At 45.4% G+C, this 18,357-nt stretch overlaps 1 protein-coding gene across 2 annotated transcripts in view; it reads right to left on the bottom strand.

Moving 5' to 3' along the window:
• The window catches only part of ARHGEF6 (Rac/Cdc42 guanine nucleotide exchange factor 6), an 81,272-nt gene extending 63,674 nt beyond the window's left edge, over positions 1-17,598 (bottom strand). Inside the window, exons 1-2 of one of the 2 annotated variants that reach the window (XR_013835034.1) lie at positions 17,333-17,598; positions 6,192-6,275 (exon numbers count right to left, since the gene is read on the bottom strand). Coding sequence is in view for 1 of the 2 variants with exons in the window: in XM_079962764.1 (XP_079818890.1) it covers positions 6,192-6,275; positions 17,333-17,497 (249 nt within the window). In the remaining variant the exon portion in view is untranslated. The remainder of the gene's footprint in view (positions 1-6,191; positions 6,276-17,332) is intronic. The other variant, XM_079962764.1, reaches the window with a different exon arrangement.
• Positions 17,599-18,357: the final 759 nt, after the last annotated feature.

Raw genomic sequence — 18,357 nt, 5'->3', positions numbered from 1 at the left:
TGAGTAGAGCTGAGGCGGGAGAATTGGATCTTTAAACGTTTAATTTGGTATCGTAATGGGGAGGTTCTATACAGGAAGTCCGCCTTCCCCTTTTGTAAATAGACTGAAGCAATGAGGCTGCAAGCTGAAGTCTTGGAAAGCCTATTGTAAAAGACTAAATTTCCATCGGTAAAGAACATTAACCCCCCCCTTTGGAGGCAGGAGAAAAGGGGGGGAAGTTGTGGACTGAATATGCCTGCAGGAGAGAGCGAAGAGATTTAAAATACCCCCGCTCTGACCCTGGAAACGGGCTGCTAGCAGGACTGACGTCTTTTGGAATGTTCATTGACAGCGCTTAGAACATTCATTGACAGCTAGCTAATAGGAGAAATACATTTTTTCTACTGTCTCCGGCTGCTTCTAAAAAGGAGTAAAAGTAGAACTTCCGGGTTGGCGCCATCGCCGAATGGCGGACTCCCTCCGAGCTCCGGAGGGAGTCTGCTCGGCAGGGGCTGGGTTCTACCGCGCCGGCGACGCGGGGACCCTCAAAAACCATGGGCGCTGAAACCCATGGGCATGGTGACTCGGCTGGCACCATTTGCGCCCCCCCGACCACGCGAAGGAGCCTTTTTAAAGGCTGCGGAGCGGGTGACGGGGGGGGGGTGCTGTGAGTCCTCCGCTTCCCCTGCCGAGCGAAGCTGCATGCCATTTGGCGGAGAGCGCTGACTTCTTCCATTGAAAATCTGGACTTAAAAGAACAACCCGTGAGTAATTGGAACTTGGATTAAAAAGGGGAATAATTTTTTTCTTAAATTCGGAGCGAGCGGGGGAGGTATAAAAAGGAAGTCAACCTCCCCCCTGTTGTAGAGGAGCTAAAGCAAAGGACCTGACAACTAAGATCGAGCGCAACCTTTTCTTTTGATAAAGATATTAATTTCGCGATGGAAAATTATAAGCTGGGCTGGAGGAGAAGAGTGGAATGTGAATTAAAATACAACCCCCCCCGGAAGCCCCGGGAGTGATTCGTGAGAGAGCCTGGAGAGGAGAAATAGAGGTTTTGACAGCTGTCAAAGGAGCTGCCAAAACTGAAGAACAAAAAGAGAACTTTGTTACGAGGACTTTGCTGGTTACATTTGTTATAAATTGGATATAAACTGTTTAAAACAAGGAATAATAAGTTACTTTGACTGGTGGGTGAGATCGGGAATGAAACTGAGTTACTATAATCCCTCTAGAGGAGCTGTGGGTTATTACAAGTATCGCTGGCATGGAATTTGAATCAGACATTTTATCTCCTGGGAAACTGCAGAAATGGAACACTATTTTGTCTACAGAGGTCTACACACTAAAGGAGACAATAGATTTATCTATTGAAGAATGGAAGGGACTTGACGTAATGTTTTGTTCCTGAATAACAAAGCCTCTGTAGAGGAATTACAAGCTTTTTGGAATTAGAACATTTGTGCAGGAGAGCAGGGGGAAAAAAAGAGAGAAAAAAAGAGAAGAGAGAACATCAAGAACAACAAGAAAAACAAGAACTGGACAAAGTTGGAAGATAGACCCTTTCTAAGATTGGACATTTGAAATTAAAGATGATTAAAAGACGGTAAAGATTACTAAAAAGACGGCAAAGCGAACTGGTGAAGGATTATGGCTTAGATTATGGTTCAGATGTGGGAGCTCCAGGAGACAGTGGATTTGATGGACATTGGGAACGCAACCGGGAAAGGGGGGAGGGAAATTTGGAATCCAAAGGGTGTTAAATTATATTTTATTCTTTTTTTAATTCTTTTATGTTAATCTGTATCTTATATTAAAGAGGGGAACTCGTGGAAGGGAACAGGTCGATTTTAGGGGATGGGAAAATATTTTTTAAATTGGGTTAATGATAATAATTTTAAAATTTGGGGTAAGAATTTGTTGAATCTATTTGAAAGAATTGGAATACAAGAGGGGGTGGGGAGGGGGAAGTCCTGGAAAGATGATATTGAAAATAAGGCCTTAAATTTGGATGTTTTTCTTTTTTTTGTTATATTTGAAAATCTTTAATAAATATTATCTTAAAAAAATAAATAAATAAAAAGGAGTAAAAGTAACTGAAAACTGAAACTAACTTTGGATTCTTTGAACTGTGTTTAAAAGAGGACATTATTGATTAATATAAATAGAAACTGTTTCCCCCTAGTGGAAGCCTCTGAAACTGGTTGCTCTACAAGAGCTGGGCTAGGGGAATTTCCAGCTGCAAGATAAAAAACTGTGAGACTCTGGGACTGACCTTGAATCTTTTAAGTGCTATGGCAAATGGAAAGGAAAAAACAGACCAGTCAACAGCAGAAAAAACATTAAAGTCTGGGAGGACTTTGCAGCAACCCAGGAGAGGCTCAACATCAGGCCCCCCTGCTTCTTCTGCAGCTGCTTTTGCACCAGTACACTCAAAACCAAGAGGAATGTCGACAGAAGAGGCCTTAGCGGTTGCATTAAATAAGATAAATGATTCACTGGAACAGCTTAACAAGAAAACAGACGCGATAAATGTGAAAGTGGATGCTGCAACTACTAAAATTGACTTAAATACAGAAAGTATAAATAATCTGGGACAAAAGGTGAATACCAATACAGAAACCATCCAGAAATTGATACAGGAATCTATGTTGATACGGCAGACTGCGGAAGAAGCCAGGGAGAAAGTCGTTGCTGCTGAATGCAAAGTAACACAACTCGAGAGAGAGAGAGTCCCAGCTTTACAGAGGCAACTTGATGAACATAAGTTGACGCTTGCTATGATTGAACTTAAAGAAAAACAGACGAATCTGAGGATCAGAGCCCTACCTGAATTGGAGAAGGAAAGCTTGATAGACTTCCTCACACAGGAATTTGCTGACTTTTGGGACTTGGACTTGGGTCAAGAAGAGATTAAAATTGTGAGGGCCTTCAGACTTGGAAGAGGAGGGAAAAAAGAGAAGAACAGAATAAGAGACTGTTTGATCACCCTTCGAACTAAAGAAGAGAGAGATAGAATATTGGGTTGGCACTATCAGAAGAACCTAGAAGTACAACAGTCAAGAGTGGAAATTTTTAAAGACGTCCCGAAATATCTTTTGGATCCTAGGCCTAACTACGGAGAATTGGTTGCCCTGCTGAGAAGGAATAAAATCACCTTTAGGTGGGGGTTTCCCCAAGGTCTATCCTTCAGTTTCAAAGGAAGGAAAATAAAAATAAGATCAGCAGAAGATAAAGTAAAGTTTTTGTATAAATACGAAGAAGATCTGCAGAAGGGACTTGGAAAAGAGCCAAGAGCATCAGATAGAAGATCACCAGATAGAGGATTAGAGCAAAACACCACAGTCTCTGCTGTCCCACATTTCCAAAAGGAATCACAAACCCCTTGTGAGTGCCTGGAACCCCTAGAATCTTGCAGTGCTCGGAGACTGGGGTGGTGTGTAACATTATTTTGAACCATGGGGTTCTCACACACAGAGCATCCCTCCCACTTGCTTTGTCAAATCTCAGTGAAATCTCTCTTTTGCCTCTGGCCCCATCGCAGCCATGTGGCCTTGGAAGATTGTCCAGGATGAAATGCATCCCTTGAGCTGGAAAATGTTCTCTGCAGCTACACTAAGCCAAGCCATGGTGGTGCCGCAGCGAAACGACAACTGAGGCACATAGAATCATAGAGTTGGGAAGGACCCTGGGGGTCATCCAGTCCAACCCCCTGCAATGCAGAAATCTTTCTGTCCAACTTGGGGCTCGAACCCACAACCCTGAGATTGAGAGTCTCATACTTTTACTGTCTTAACTATGTTCATTCCAGATTTATATCCTGCCACTAGAGAACAACAACTAGAGCCCATCTAGTCCAATGTCCTTTTCTCATAGTGGCCAAACAGATAAAACTTCTCACAGCGGAGGTAGAAGATAACTCCCCACCCCAACCCCAAAAAAGCCCAAATAAGGATCAGGAATCAAACAAAATATGCATTTTAAAACAACTCATCAGAGAACTAGTACAAAGCCACAGAAACAGAAAACCAAATAAATCTTCAATAGCAGCTGGAGATTAAAACTGTGGCAAGAAACAGGAATTCAATCCCCTTTTTCCCCCTTAAGAAAAATATTTCTGTCTTGTGCTAGAAGGCTGTAAATATTGACAGAGCTAGGTATTCAAAACATGCAGTGCCCCTCGAGTGCAGGTGAGGGACCTGTTGACAGAGGCAGATTTAGGGTAACATGACCAGTTCCTCCGCACTGGGTGCCAAGCCTAGGGAGCGCTGTGGGTTGGTACAACTATGACATCGTGAATTGAGCAGAATTTTGGCCTCACACAGGACACCGCTGAAATTTGGAAGACCAAATTCTGCCCATGCTTTGGCCCTCCAAATGATGATGGACTACAGCTCCCATTATTACTGTCATTGGCTGGGGCTTATACCATGGCGTTGTAGTCCACTGACTGTTCTGCACTAAAGAGAAGGTCCATTTTTTGGTACCCACAAGCTGAATCACAGAAGTCAATAGTTTTCGGAGGACCGTACTCAGATGATCTCTGAGAGTGGGGGGGGGGGGGAGTGGGGAACAAGTGTAGAGGAGGGCAACCAAGATGATCAAGAGTCTGGAAACTAAGCCTTATGAGGAGCGCTTGAAGGAGCTGGGTATGCTTAGCCTGGAAAAGAGAAGACTGAGATGAGATATAATAGTCATCTTCAAATATCTGAAGGGCTGTCACATAGAAGAGGGAACAAGTTTGCTTTCTCCAGCTCTGGAGGGTAGGACTCGAACCAATGGCTTCAAGTTGCAAGAAAAGACCTTCTGACTAAACATGAGGAAGAAATTTCTGACAGTAAGAGCTGTTCAGGAGCTGTTTGGGAGGTTGAGGACTCTCCTTCTGTGGGGGTTTCTAAGCAGAGGTTGGATGGTCATCTGTCATGGATGTTTTAGCTGAGATTCCTGTGTTGCAGGGGGTTGGACTAGATCATGGGTAGGCAACCTAAGGCCCGGGGGCCAGATCTGGCCCAATTGCCTTCTAAATCTAGCCCGCAGATGGTCTGGGAATCAGCATGTTTTTACATGAGTAGAATGTGTTCTTTTATTTAAAATGCACCTCTGAGTTATTTGTGGGGTCTGCCTGGTGTTTTTACATGAGTAGAATGTGTGCTTTTATTTAAAATGTATCTCTGGGTTATTTGTGGGGCATAGGAATTCATTCTCCTCCCCCCCAAAAAATATAGTCTGGCCCCCAAAAGGTCTGAGGGACCCCAGCTGAAAAAGTTTGCTGACCCCTGGACTAGATGACCCTTGGGGTCCCTTCCAACTCTATGATACTATGATCCAGGAGCAGGCAGGCCTTGCAATACCTTGTTCTCAAACCACATTATAAAAGCTCTCAACGTTTTAATCACCAGCATGCTAAGAAAACATAAACCAAAAAACCACTGGAATGTAAATTATTCTGTTTATTTGCTTCAACTATTGTGATCTTTAAACTTAAAGGCCTAAAGAGTCTAAAGTGTAAAAAAAACCAACCAAAACACCTCACAACACATAGAATTGTAGATCACCTACTCCAACCCCAACCCCCCCCCCCACTATGCAGGAATATGCAGCTGTTCCATAGGGGGGTCGAACCTGCAGCCTTGACATTATCAGCACCACAGCCCAACCAACTGAGCTATCGAGGTGTAACAGAACAAACTTGAAAAAGAAATCCTTCTGCCCCAAAATGAACTTAAATCACATTCCTTTCAATCAACAGTTATGGGAGATACTTTCAGCTGTAATTCAGAGATTATTCAGTGAACATATTAATCAGAATTTGTTCAAGCAGTGGTACTAACAACCTAACTTGGGCCACATTCATACCATACAGTTAAAGCCCTATGATACCACTTCAAACAGCCTTGGCTTTCCCACAAATAACTATGGGAACTGTACTTTGCTAAGGGGTGCTGAGAGATGTTAAGAAACCCCATTCCCAGTGCAGAACTGCAATTCCCACAGCTCTGAAGTGGGATTGACTGTTAAATCACTCTAAGATTTGTAGGTCTGCGAGGGGAGCAGTCCTAACAACTCTCAGCTCCCCTCAACAAATTACAGCTCCCAGAATTATTGGGGCGGGGGCGGGGAACCGTGACAGTTTAAAGTGGTATCGTGTCGCTTTAAATGCGTGGTGTGAATGTGGCCGTGGTATGAGGCAGCTACAAAGGGTTGGCACTTACCTCGACTTTAAGTGCAGCACACCCGTTTAGGAACTCCTCGATGTTACCAATGCAGTCGGCTTCTGTCTTGGGCTCCGGGGAAAACTAAAGAGAGAAATATTTTTTGCAAAAGGTTAGGGGGAAAACATCACCTATAGGAGCAGCGAGAAAGAGATTACGAGCCCTTCGCGGCTCCTTCTCAGCCGCAAAGCCAGAGAAGATGTTAGACCGCTTGTTGGCAATAAGGCAAGCTTGCTGCTGGATGGATTTTGCAGAAGGTGGAGTGCGGCGTGGGTGGCGGGCGGTAGAAAGGAGAGGGGGAGGCAAGCTGTCAGCCCAGGAAGAACAAACAGGCAACAGAGCGAGCGAACCAGAAAGCGACAAGCTCACATCCCTGCTCTGAACGTCAGAGGGTGACACTGATGGCCCCTGAAGATCTCCCCTCCTCCTGCCCAAATTGCAGCCGGATCCTTTCAGAAACGGGTGGACCAAGAGGGGGGGAAGGGGAGAGAGAGTAAAGAACCCCAATAAATAGTTGCGAGTTTAATTAGTAATTAGGGGAGGGGGCAAACAGAGGCGCTCCCTCTGCAACTCTGGGAGGCATGATTTGTGGGGCTGTCTTTCTTTTCGAAATTTATATGCCACTTCATTGTTAACAGCAGCAAGACTTAAGGTGGTTTACATAGAAGGATCAGGGGGGAATCAACCGTTTTTAAACCTTCAAAAATAACTAAAACCAGCAATAACTTAAAACATGTCCCTGCATTCTGCAGGTCTGGCTAGGCTCGCCTAAACAAAAATGTTCTTTGCAGGCACCAAAAGAGTACAGTGAAGGTGTTTGCCTGATGTGAATAGGCAGGGAGTTCCAAACGTGCAGGTGCTGCCACACTAAAATATCAATTACTGGTGCTTATACAGTAAATGTGGAAGGAGTGTTATGAGGCACCTATACAGTGCCAGTTGTCCTTGAAAATGCCTTGGGCAATGCATATTTATTTACTTATTTATTTATTTGTATGTTGGTTCCCCCCACCATGGTTTTCCCCACCCACATTATATCCACACAACAACCCCAAGAGGTAGGTTAAGGCAGGGGCAGACTTGGGTAATATGGTGCCCTGAGCAAGGGCAAAACCTGACACCATCCCATAATATTTCCCCAATGATTCCTTTTGGTACTGTTGCTTTTTAAAATGGATCTTCTCAGTAGGTCCCCATATAAATATAGGGTTTTTTATCACTATCATTATTTTGCACCCCTTGGCTTGGTGCCCTGTGTGGAGGGGCCACCTGTACCACCTTTTCTCCGATTCGGACATCCCATCAGATGTCACAGAGATAAACAACTACCTGACTTTCATAAGACACCTGAAGGCAGCCCTTCCCTGTGTAGGGAATTTTTTTAATGTTTGATGTTTACTGTGCTTAAAGTTTTTAATTTGTTGGAACCTACCCAGAGCAGCTGGGAGAAACAGTGATTGGCCGAAGGTCACCCAGTGAACTTCTTGACCAAGTGGGGATTTGAACCCTGGACTCCCAGGTCTTAGTCTGACATTCAGATTGATGCACCACATTGGGGGTTTTTATGCTGAACCACAAGATGTACTGTAGCTAGATTGTTGAAGAAGACCAGAAGCATGGAATACTGTATACATGCGCTGTTTTTTAACCTTGAAAGCCTTATAAGGTCACAGAGACCCAGATATCAGAAAAACCCATGTTCTCACATGAATATGCTAGATTATTGCTGCTCTTTTTAGTATATTGTGGGCCTATTTTAAATTGTTCTTTTATTCTGTTCCTGATTCATTTTTTAAAAAAAAGACTTGAAGGGCTGGGTAGATATTTTTCTCATGCACAAAGACTGTGTGCAAACTATATCCTTCACAGAACATTTGAAGCACATCCTCCCCCCGCCCCTGAAAATTATGGGCACTGTAGTTTTGCACTTACAGAGTTACCATTCCCAGCAGTTAACAAACTATAATGCCCAGAAGGCATTATAGGAAGGAAGGAAAGAATGAATGATTGTCAGAAGCCCTTTCACTGAGGCAGACCATCAGAGAGTAGCTGTGTGGTGAGTGGAGAGGGGTGAAGCAGTAAATTTTGAAATACAGGAGGTCCTCGTGATGCCCACCTCCCATAGACATTCTCCCAAGGAAAGTCCAAAAATGCCGCTGGTTGCCTTAGTCTATTGTTACCCTCATAAACACCGCAGATAAATACATAGCATAGCCCCCAATTTATAAGGATCCGCATGACTGAAATCATATGCAGAAATGCCTGGGAGTAACCTTCACTGAACTCCCGGGTGCTTGTTCCTAACACCCAGTAAGTTCAGTTTTCAAGCACCTTGAGCTTTAACAAAAATGCCACTTTTAGCTTTTGATTGGGAATGCAAACAATCAGCAACAAAGTGCTATCCTTTAAAATGCTGGTGTGAAGTAGGAACACCATTAAAGACAATGAAATTTAGGATCCAGACTTCTCTCCTTGCATTCTGAGTTTGTTTTGCTACAATCTGCCAAAAACAAACTTGGAAGTCTCATTATCGTCCCATTCTCTTGCCAGAGCAAGGAAGATCAGCCAATTATCCTGATTGATACACCAGCAGAAGATCAGCCAATTATCCTGATTGATACACCAGCACCCTCCTGCTCTAAAATGAACCCAGAAGTGGTCACTAAACCACTGGAGGTCAGCTATGATTCCCTGTTTTGTTGTTGTTTAGTTGTTTAGTCGTGTCTGACTCTTCGTGACCCCATGGACCAGAGCATGCCAGGCACTCCTGTCTTCCACTGCCTCCCGCAGTTTGGTCAAACTCATGCTGGTAGCTTTGAGAACACTGTCCAACCATCTCGTCCTCTGTCGTCCCCTTCTCCTTGTGCCCTCCATCTTTCCCAACATCAGGGTCTTTTCCAGGGAGTCTTCTCTTCTCATGAGGTGGCCAAAGTACTGGAGCCTCAGCTTCACAATCTGTCCTTCCAGTGAGCACTCAGGGCTGATTTCCTTCAGAATGGAGAGGTTTGATCTTCTTGCAGTCCATGGGACTCTCAAGAGTCTCCTCCAGCACCATAATTCAAAAGCATCCATTCTTTGGCAATCAGCCTTCTTTATGGTCCAGCTCTCACTTCCATACATCACTACTGGGAAAACCATAGCTTTAACTATATGGACCTTTGTTGGCAAGGTGATGTCTCTGCTTTTTAAGATGCTGTCTAGGTTTGTCATTGCTTTTCTCCCAAGAAGCAAGCATCTTTTAATTTCGTGACTGCTGTCACCATTTGCAGTGATCATTGAGCCCAAGAAAGTAAAATCTCTCACTGCCTCCATTTCTTCCCCTTCTATTTGCCAGGAGGTGATGGGCCCAGTGGCCATGATCTTAGTTTTTTTGATGTTGAGCCTCAGACCATATTTTGCGCTCTCCTCTTTCACCCTCAATAAAAGGTTCTTTAATTCCTCCTCACTTTCTGCCATCAAGGTTGTGTCATCTGCATACCTGAGGTTGTTGATATTTCTTCTGGCAATCTTAATTTTGGCTAGGGATTCATCCAGCCCAGCCTTTCGCATGATGAATTCTGCATATAAGTTAAATAAGCAGGGAGACAATATACAGCCTTGCCGTACTCCTTTCCCAATTTTGAACCAATCAGTTGTTCCATATCCAGTTCTAACTGTAGCTTCTTGTCCCACATAGAGATTTCTTGTGGAGCATTTTTGGAGGAGAATATGCCTGATGTCAGCTCCCAATGTGCTGGGCGACCACCCTTTCTATTTACCCAGGTCTTAAAAAGCATTTCAACACTTTCCTTTTTTAGCTGCTGGTGTTGCTGTTTCCTAAAGCTGTGTAGTACATTGGTTTTGTACTTTTTTGTTGTTGTTGTTGTTGCTTCATTTGTCATGTTGCATGTTCCCCTGGGGGGAAGCAGGCTCGTCCTCAAATAGAAGGCAATTGTGTTCCACTGCAGCACCTGCAGTTGCCTCACTCTGCCCAATGGTAGGGACAGCCCTGCAGGAGTGTTTTTCCAGTCCTACCTGTTGAGGACTGAACCTGGGACAATGTGCATTAGGACCATGAGTATGCTGCTAAAGTGAAGAAAAGTGCAGTCCCCACAGCAAGGCTCTGGGCAGCAGCAGCAGCCTCGAGGCTACAAAGGTATGCTTGCAAGCAAGACATGGCGAAATCTCAGAAGCCACAGGCATTGCTTAATAATAGCTCCATTGCTTAGAGGGGTGGGGGATAGGGTTGTGTCCTGCAGCAGCCTGCAGACTGCCAGCCTGCCTGCCTTACACACACACACACACACATACACACACACACACACACACACTTCCTCTTTCTTCTTCTTTGGCGATCACTTGTAGCTGAGTAAGGTTGTCTTCCTGGGACGCAGGTGGCGCTGTGGGTTAAAGCCTCAGCGCCTAGGACTTGCCGATCAAAAGGTCGGCGGTTCGAATCCCTGCGGCGGGGTGCGCTCCCGCTGCTCGGTCCCAGCGCCTGCCAACCTAGCAGTTCGAAAGCACCTCCGGGTGCAAGTAGATAAAAGGGACCGCTTACCAGCGGGAAGGTAAACGGCGTTTCCGTGTGCGGCTCTGGCTCGCCAGAGCAGCGATGTCACGCTGGCCACGTGACCCGGAAGTGTCTCCGGACAGCGCTGGCCCCTGGCCTCTTGAGTGAGATGGGCGCACAACCCCAGAGTCTGTCAAGACTGGCCCGTATGGGCAGGGGTACCTTTACCTTTACCTTTAAGGTTGTCTTCCATAAACACGGTTTTAACAATGAGTCTGTAAGTGACTGTGGAGGCCAATTCTGGATCCACACATCCTTTCACTGTGGGGACATTGGTTTCCAGGCGGGAGCTGATCACGGTGTGGATTTGCCAAGTGTGCCTTCCTCCTAGCACGTTTCTCCCTTGCGTCCTGAGTTCGAGCGTCTTCAAAGCCCATGACACCTTTGGTAAAGGCTGTTCTCCAGCTGGAGCACTTGCAGGCCAGTGTTTCCCAGTTGTCAATGTTTATACTACATTTTTTAAGATTTGCCTTGAGACAGTCTTTAAACCTCTTTTGTTGACCACCAGCATTACGCTTTCCATTTTTAAGTTTGGAATAGAGTAGTTGCTTTGGAAGACGATCAGAATTAACAGAAGCAGTAAAATAGTAACGGTTTTCTGAGCCAGTGTGGCAGATAAAGAGGAAACCACACATATCCAGAATCCTGACTGTGCATGGCACTTGATTTAGGTCACCAGAGTGCAGAATTTGTAATTATTATTTCTTGCAGTTAATTTGATTTCTTACCCATCCTCCACCATGAGGTCTCAGGGCTGGTTGCACAAATTTACAAGTACAACATTAAATACAGTTTCAAACTAATTGTGCAATATAATTGGGCTTTCCTCTCAGCTAGGAACATAGGAAGCTGATATTGAACCAGACCTTTGGTCCACCCAGCTCAGTGTTGTCTACACTGGCTGGCAGCAGCTGTGCAGGTTTTCAGGCAGCAGACATTCCCAGCCCTATCTGAAGATGCCAGGGGTTGAACCTGGGACTTTCTGCATGCAAAACCGATGCCATATCTCTGAGCTGTGCGTGCGCGCGTGCACACACACACACACACACACACACACACAGCCCTGCTCTTGAGCTTCCTTCCATGACAACAAAAAAATTGTCTAGGATGCCGATCAACCAACCACTACCTTGAATGTTTCTGTCCCGCCCCAGACCCTCACATCCTTTTATGGGGCATTTCTCAAGTATACAGGCCTGCCCTTGAGGTATACATTTAGCCAATCAGAGTGATTTTGCAGCTAAAAGGTTCCCTTTTTTGGAGAACAGGGAGGAACTTGGAAGGCAACAGCCAAGGACAGGCTGGGTGGGTGAATATTTACTATCCCATCTTGCTAACCGTCTTTTATTGCACTGCTGTTTCCTCTTTCCTGCCAAGTTCTTTCCATTTTGCCTTTCCAAATGTTGCTGATTCAGGCTGAGACCCACAGATCCTCCTGTACAGCTGGAATGGGGAGGGGGGCTTATGAGTGTTTAAACTCGAATGTTGCTTAAGCTGCTGCTATATGTGCTATTCTCCACCAAACTCCAATCTCATTGCCTTGTTTCCCCACTGCCATCTGAACTGCTGCATTTCCAAACATTACAGCTGCTGAAAGACTTTACCTATGCCACATAGGTGGTGTCTGTTTGACCTCTGCATGCTGCAGTTCTATAGAAGATGTCCTTGACCCTCTGATATGCCCATGACACGGATCATGTGCAAAAACTACATAGCCTCCAACATTTCTTCGATGAAAATAGGGACATCCTACCATACCTTCCAACATTTCTCTAATGAAAATAGGGGTGTCCCACCATACCCTGTAGGGCTTGCCGATCAAAAGGTCACCAGTTCAAATCCCCGTGACGGGCTGAGCTCCCGTTGCTCGGTCCCTGCTCCTGCCAACCCAGCAGTTTGAAAGCATGTCAAAGTGCAAGTAGATATATAGGTACCGCTGCAGCGGGAAGGTATACGGCGTTTCCGTGCGCTGCTCTGGTTCACCAGAAGCGGCTTAGTCATGCTGGCCACATGACCCGGAAGCTGTACGCCAGCTCCCTCGGCCAATAAAGCGAGATGAGCGCCGCAAACTCAGAGCCGGCCACGACTGGACCTAATGGTCAGGGGTCCCTTTACCTTTACCATACCCTCCAGTATATTTATCTGATGCAAATAGGGACTTCCTAAGAAAAAGCAGGACATTCTGGGATCAAATCAGAAACCGGGACGGCTTCTGTAAATCTGGGAGTGTCCCTGGAAAATGGAGACACTTGGAGGTCTGATAGCACCCAGTGCCTACCTACCAGCCAGCAACAGCTCATCTTTTCATTCACGTTAATCATCCTACGCAGTTGCCCTGGGATGCAGAAGGAGATAAGCTGCAAAGCCAGGTGCTTTGCAAAAGAGCCTTGACATTATACTCAGTGACACAGCTTGTGAAAACAGGAAAACAGGATGTGTATTAAGAAAAATATATCTGATTACCCACCCTGATCCATTCCTTCCCTCAAGTTCCCTGCCTCTTGGATTCATTTCTGCAGCACTAGCCTCTGCAGGGAGAGGGCTGCTGTTAAATGGACCACAATCATTTTCTTTAAAAATGGGTTTGGGTACCCCTGACTGCAGCACCAGCCATGACCCTTGTGAATTTTCAAACCAATAAGCCCCACTGAATACAGTGGCAAGTATGTCCAAACTATGGTTATTAATGGACCTTAAGGTCCTTTGCGGAGGAGAGCAGGAGGCGGTCCCGTAAATACGAGGGCCCTAAGCCACAGTCAGTCGCAAAAGTGTTTTCAGGGCTGCACAAAATGACAAATGACTTGTAGAAGAGAATCCAGGTGTCTCTCTGTGTGCAGTGTGGAATCCCTTAGAACTTTTGAGCCATGTGGTTGCAAACATACCGGCAAGACAGAGCAGTCCAGTGAGATAATTTTAGGCTTTGGACATAAGGAGGGCCTTATGGAGGACTCCTTCTTGGATGGCAATGTGCATAACTCCAAAATGTGGCAAGCCACCAGTCCTGCTGCATGGAGGATACTTCCTGCTCATTCTGCAGAAGAGTGACCTCAATGACTCTGCTCCAAAGTCTTGCCCTGGCAGTGCCACTGCAAGGCATAGGCAGCTGCCTTTTACCAGGCCAGGAATTTGCCCATCACATCACTTGCTACCACATCAAGACCTCCTGCATGCAAAGCGTCAGTTCTGCCATAGAGCCACCAATTGGTATTGCTTTTCATTACACATGCAAATGGATCAGGCCATGCATTGCATCCACAATCAATGCATGGTGATCTACGGAGGGATCTGTCTCTGCAATAGCTCAGCCAATACAGCATAAGACTCTACAGGGTCATGGTTTTGAGCCCTGTGTTGGGCACGGGGTTGGGGAGTGGATTAGATAACCCTCAGGATCCTTTCCAATCATTCTATGATTCTTTAAGGTGATTTCAGTAAATGTGCACAACTTCTCACAGTGTGCCATTCAAAGACATAATAGTGTGGCTGTGTATTTTGTTGATTATTGCTTCTTACATGTTATGAAAATAAGTTAACAATATACATGGGGGGGGGGGGAAATCCTCTGCCATAGAGCAATAGTCCCTATCTGGAAAACACAAAGGACAACCTCCATGGAAAGATTTTGGTGCCTGGACAGATTCACATGGAGGTAAGCAGCCCTTCGGGTAACCTGGTCAATAGCCCTTAAAAGGGTAAAACCAGGGCTGGAAGCAATCAATACAGATCAATAACTTATGAAGCTTCAAGACCAGAGGTCCACCTGCCTCAATATTGTCTCCACCAGCAGTGGGAACCTCCAGCCATGAGCCGCATTTGGTCCAGGAGGAGTCCCAATTTGTTCTGGGAGCCTGTTCTCCCATCTCTATCTTGGCCACACACAGCTAGGAACAGTGAATAAATCTTAATTCAGTTCATGTCTAAAGGTGAACCTACCTAAGCTGCACTTTCTGAAACGTAAACACAACCATGTGTACACATTGCTCATAGTGGTGTAAAATGTGCTTCAGAATTTCATGCATTTTTATTTCTTGCATTTGTATTTTATTAAATACAAAAAATGCATTATACAGTGGTACCTCGGGTTACATATGCTTCAGGTTACATACGCTTCAGGTTTCAGACTCCGCTAACACAGAAATATTACCTCTGGTTAAGAACTTTGCTTCAGGATGAGAACAGAAATCATGCTCCGGCGGCACAGCAGCAGTAGGAGGCCCCATTAGCTAAAGTGGTGCTTCAGGTTAAGAACAGTTTCAGGTTAAGTAAGGTCCTCCAGAACGAATTAAGTACTTAACCTGAGGTACCACTGTATTTTAACCCGCAAAAGTGTGTATATGAGGACAAAACCACAGTACAATTCTGGCAGATTTCCAGGTGGACTTCAAAAGGATTTCTTACCATTACAAACAGATATGGAAATGTGGAGAACTGAACTAAGAATGGAAGAAGGATAAATCGACAGAACCTGGATTTGACAAGATTTGCCCAACCCCTATACCTCGTCATCATATGCAACATCAGGTATGAGGGCTGGTAGAGAGATGGCTGCAAAAGTACAGCCAGGAACTTTAAAGTGCACTCACATATGTCTAGCTGGAGCTAGTTCATAGAATAACAGAATTGTAGAGCGGAAAGGATCCCAAAGGTCCCATAGTCTAAACCCCTGCAATGTAGGAATCCCAACTCAATTTCTGCTTTAAAATCTCCACTGAAGGAGAGTCTATCACCTTTCGTGGGTGTCTGTTCTACCAAGGGCTCTTACTGTCAGATAGTTCTTCCTGAATCTTTTGTAACTTGAATCCATTCATTTGGGTCCTAGCCTCTGGAGCAGGAGAAAGCAAGCTTGCTCTACCTTCCATGTGACAGCCCTTTAGATATTTGAATATGGCTATCCTTTCTCCTCTCTGTCTCCTCTTTTCCAGGCTAAACATACCAATTTCCCTCAACTGCTCCTCATAAAGCTTGATTTCCAGACTCTTGATCATCTTGGCCACCCTCCTCTGCACATTTTCCAGCTTGTCAAGATTTCAGGTGTGGTATGACAATGCAGAATAGAGCAGTATCTTGATCTGGATGCTATACTCATGCTGATGCAGCCTAGAACTGCATTAGCTTTTTTTGCTGCTGCATCAAACTCTTGACTCATGTGAAGCTTTTGGTCTATTAAGATCCCCAGCTCCTTTTCACATGTACTGCTTACAAGCCAGGTGATCTGTGCAACTGGTTCTTCCTGCCTAACCAGTGCCAGATTACCAAAGGGGCAGAATAGACGCTGGTCAATAAGCCCCATGCCTTTTAGGAGCCCCGTAACAATGGACCACAGGGACGCAGGTGGCGCTGTGGATTAAAGCCTCAGCGCCTAGGGCTTGCCGATCGAAAGGTCGGCGGTTCGAATCCCTGCGGCGGGGTGCGCTCCCGCTGCTCGGTCCCAACGCCTGCCAACCTAGCAGTTCGAAAGCACCTCCGGGTGCAAGTAGATAAATAGGGACCGCTTACCAGCGGGAAGGTAAACGGCGTTTCCGTGTGCGGCTCTGGCTCTGGCCAGAGCAGCGATGTCACGCTGGCCACGTGACCCGGAAGTGTCTCCGGACAGCGCTGGCCCCTGGCCTCTTAAGTGAGATGGGCGCACAACCCCAGAGTCTGTCAAGACTGGCCCGTACGGGCAGGGGTACCTTTACCTTTACCTTTTTAACAATGGATCAAAATAATATTGATTTGATCTTGAAAGAAAATTACAATCAAGCTTTCTTAGTTCCATGTTATGCCAACAAGAAGGGGACCCCCGAGATTTCAACTGCCTAGGGGCCTCCACAGGATTTAATCCAACACCTTACGTAAGTGTACATTTGCCCCTACTGAAATCCTTCCAGAAGCCAATTTCCTTCCATAGCAGGGTTCACTGCTGTGTCCAATCAGTGGGTCTTGGGGAGGGATCAGTTGCATTTGGTATCCCTCAGCCTAATCAGTTAGAGGCAACATAACTAGGAAAGCCGTCTCTGCCAGAGGCCCCAGAAAGCTACTGGTCGAGGAAATAATGTGACCCGTTATAAAGCAGATGCTTATGTCTCAAATTCTCATATCACCACCTTCCATGAAATCAATAGACAGAAATAGGCAAACCACTGTTCTCTCAGCTGCATTACTGCCCCCCTCCTTTCTGCAATTTGGAGATAACAACACCACCACCAGCCTACTTTACAGGGCTATTGCAGTTTCATAACTGCTGTTAGGAAAAGCATTTTTTATTTATTTTTATGCCAAGACACCTTTGGTGGCTGATTCTGACAGCAGCTTTAACCCAGTTGACAAAGCATTGGCTGCTTCTATGTAGTCTGGGGCTTCTTGTCTTAGTGTAGCAGGCCTGTTGTTGCTCCCATACTAGCAGAGTAACACAACCACTGCGTGCCAGGACCATGCCTATCATCATCAACTTTCTTTTCTTCTTGCAAATACTAAAGTTTGTTGGAAAGAACCAGGGGTTCAGATTTAAAGCAATGGCCACATCCTTGCAGCAGGGCATTGGAAAATATATAGGATCACTCCCAAACGGTACCTCTCCTACAAAGCCCGGAATAAACTTTCATGGTCTTACCTTTCCTACAGATCCTGGAAGAAGACGGTGAAGCAGTTTGCACAGAACGACCCCATCTTTCAGAGACGTTTTCAGGAACTGCACAGGGTCGTCAATAATCATTTTGGGAGAATTTAAAGCCCCCAGAGAAATCAGCCAGGTTACGATTTGCTCTTCTGGATTCATGGTTGAAGATTTAGTGTCTTCAGCTTTGCAGATCTTGCATGCAACGATGCCTAACCCACATCCGTGACTGTATCTTCCTGCTTCTACTGGAGTGAGCAGAGCAGCAGTAGAGGTTACCGGACTTACTGCTCTGCACTTAAAGCCACAAACGGATTGATTGTGGGGGGTTGGGGGAGGTTACCAGAAACAGACTTTCCTCTGACTGGTGGAACAGGTTAGTGTGCATTTGCATAATGGTTTCTGGTCTTGTGTGATAACTTCAGAAGGAGGAGGAAGGGGAAGAGCTCTTGTGATGGATGTTTTGCTGTGAGTATAGAGGTGCCCTTATCCTGCATCTCTCAAATGTTTACTTTGCATGCCGCCTAACATAAAACAGAGACCTTGACTACTCTTGCAGCAGAATGAGCCAGTAGAGGGGATCATGGGAGATGCCCTTGAGTATTCCCCTGTGCAAAAATAATAAAAAACTCACCGGTAAGCAAGTTAAGCCCAGCCTCAGCCTTGCTGCTCTAGCTTTTTAAATGCAGGCCTCTTTAAATGCAGGAATCAATTAAAAATGTGGTCCCCCGCCTGCAGTCCTGAGGTGATACAGGGAAGTCTACCTCAGTCCCTGTCACTTCATTCTCACTCTGTTCTGCACAGCAGATAGACCAGCACAGGAAATGTTAAAGAAGTGTTATAACTTTCAAGACAGCAGCCATCTTTTAAGAAACTATATTTAAGGCAGCTGTAATTCTGTTTAAGTTTGAAATAAAGTATGTTTTTTAGGCATCAGATCACAAAACACACAAAATTTGCATTTAAAGTCAACATATCCGCTCCTGCTGTATGCTCCCTAAAATTGTAATGTGTGGACACAG

Source organism: Podarcis cretensis (assembly GCF_951804945.1).
Source record: "Podarcis cretensis genome assembly, chromosome: Z".
Lineage (NCBI taxonomy): Eukaryota > Metazoa > Chordata > Lepidosauria > Squamata > Lacertidae > Podarcis > Podarcis cretensis.
This window is presented reverse-complemented; position numbering and strand designations above follow the sequence as displayed.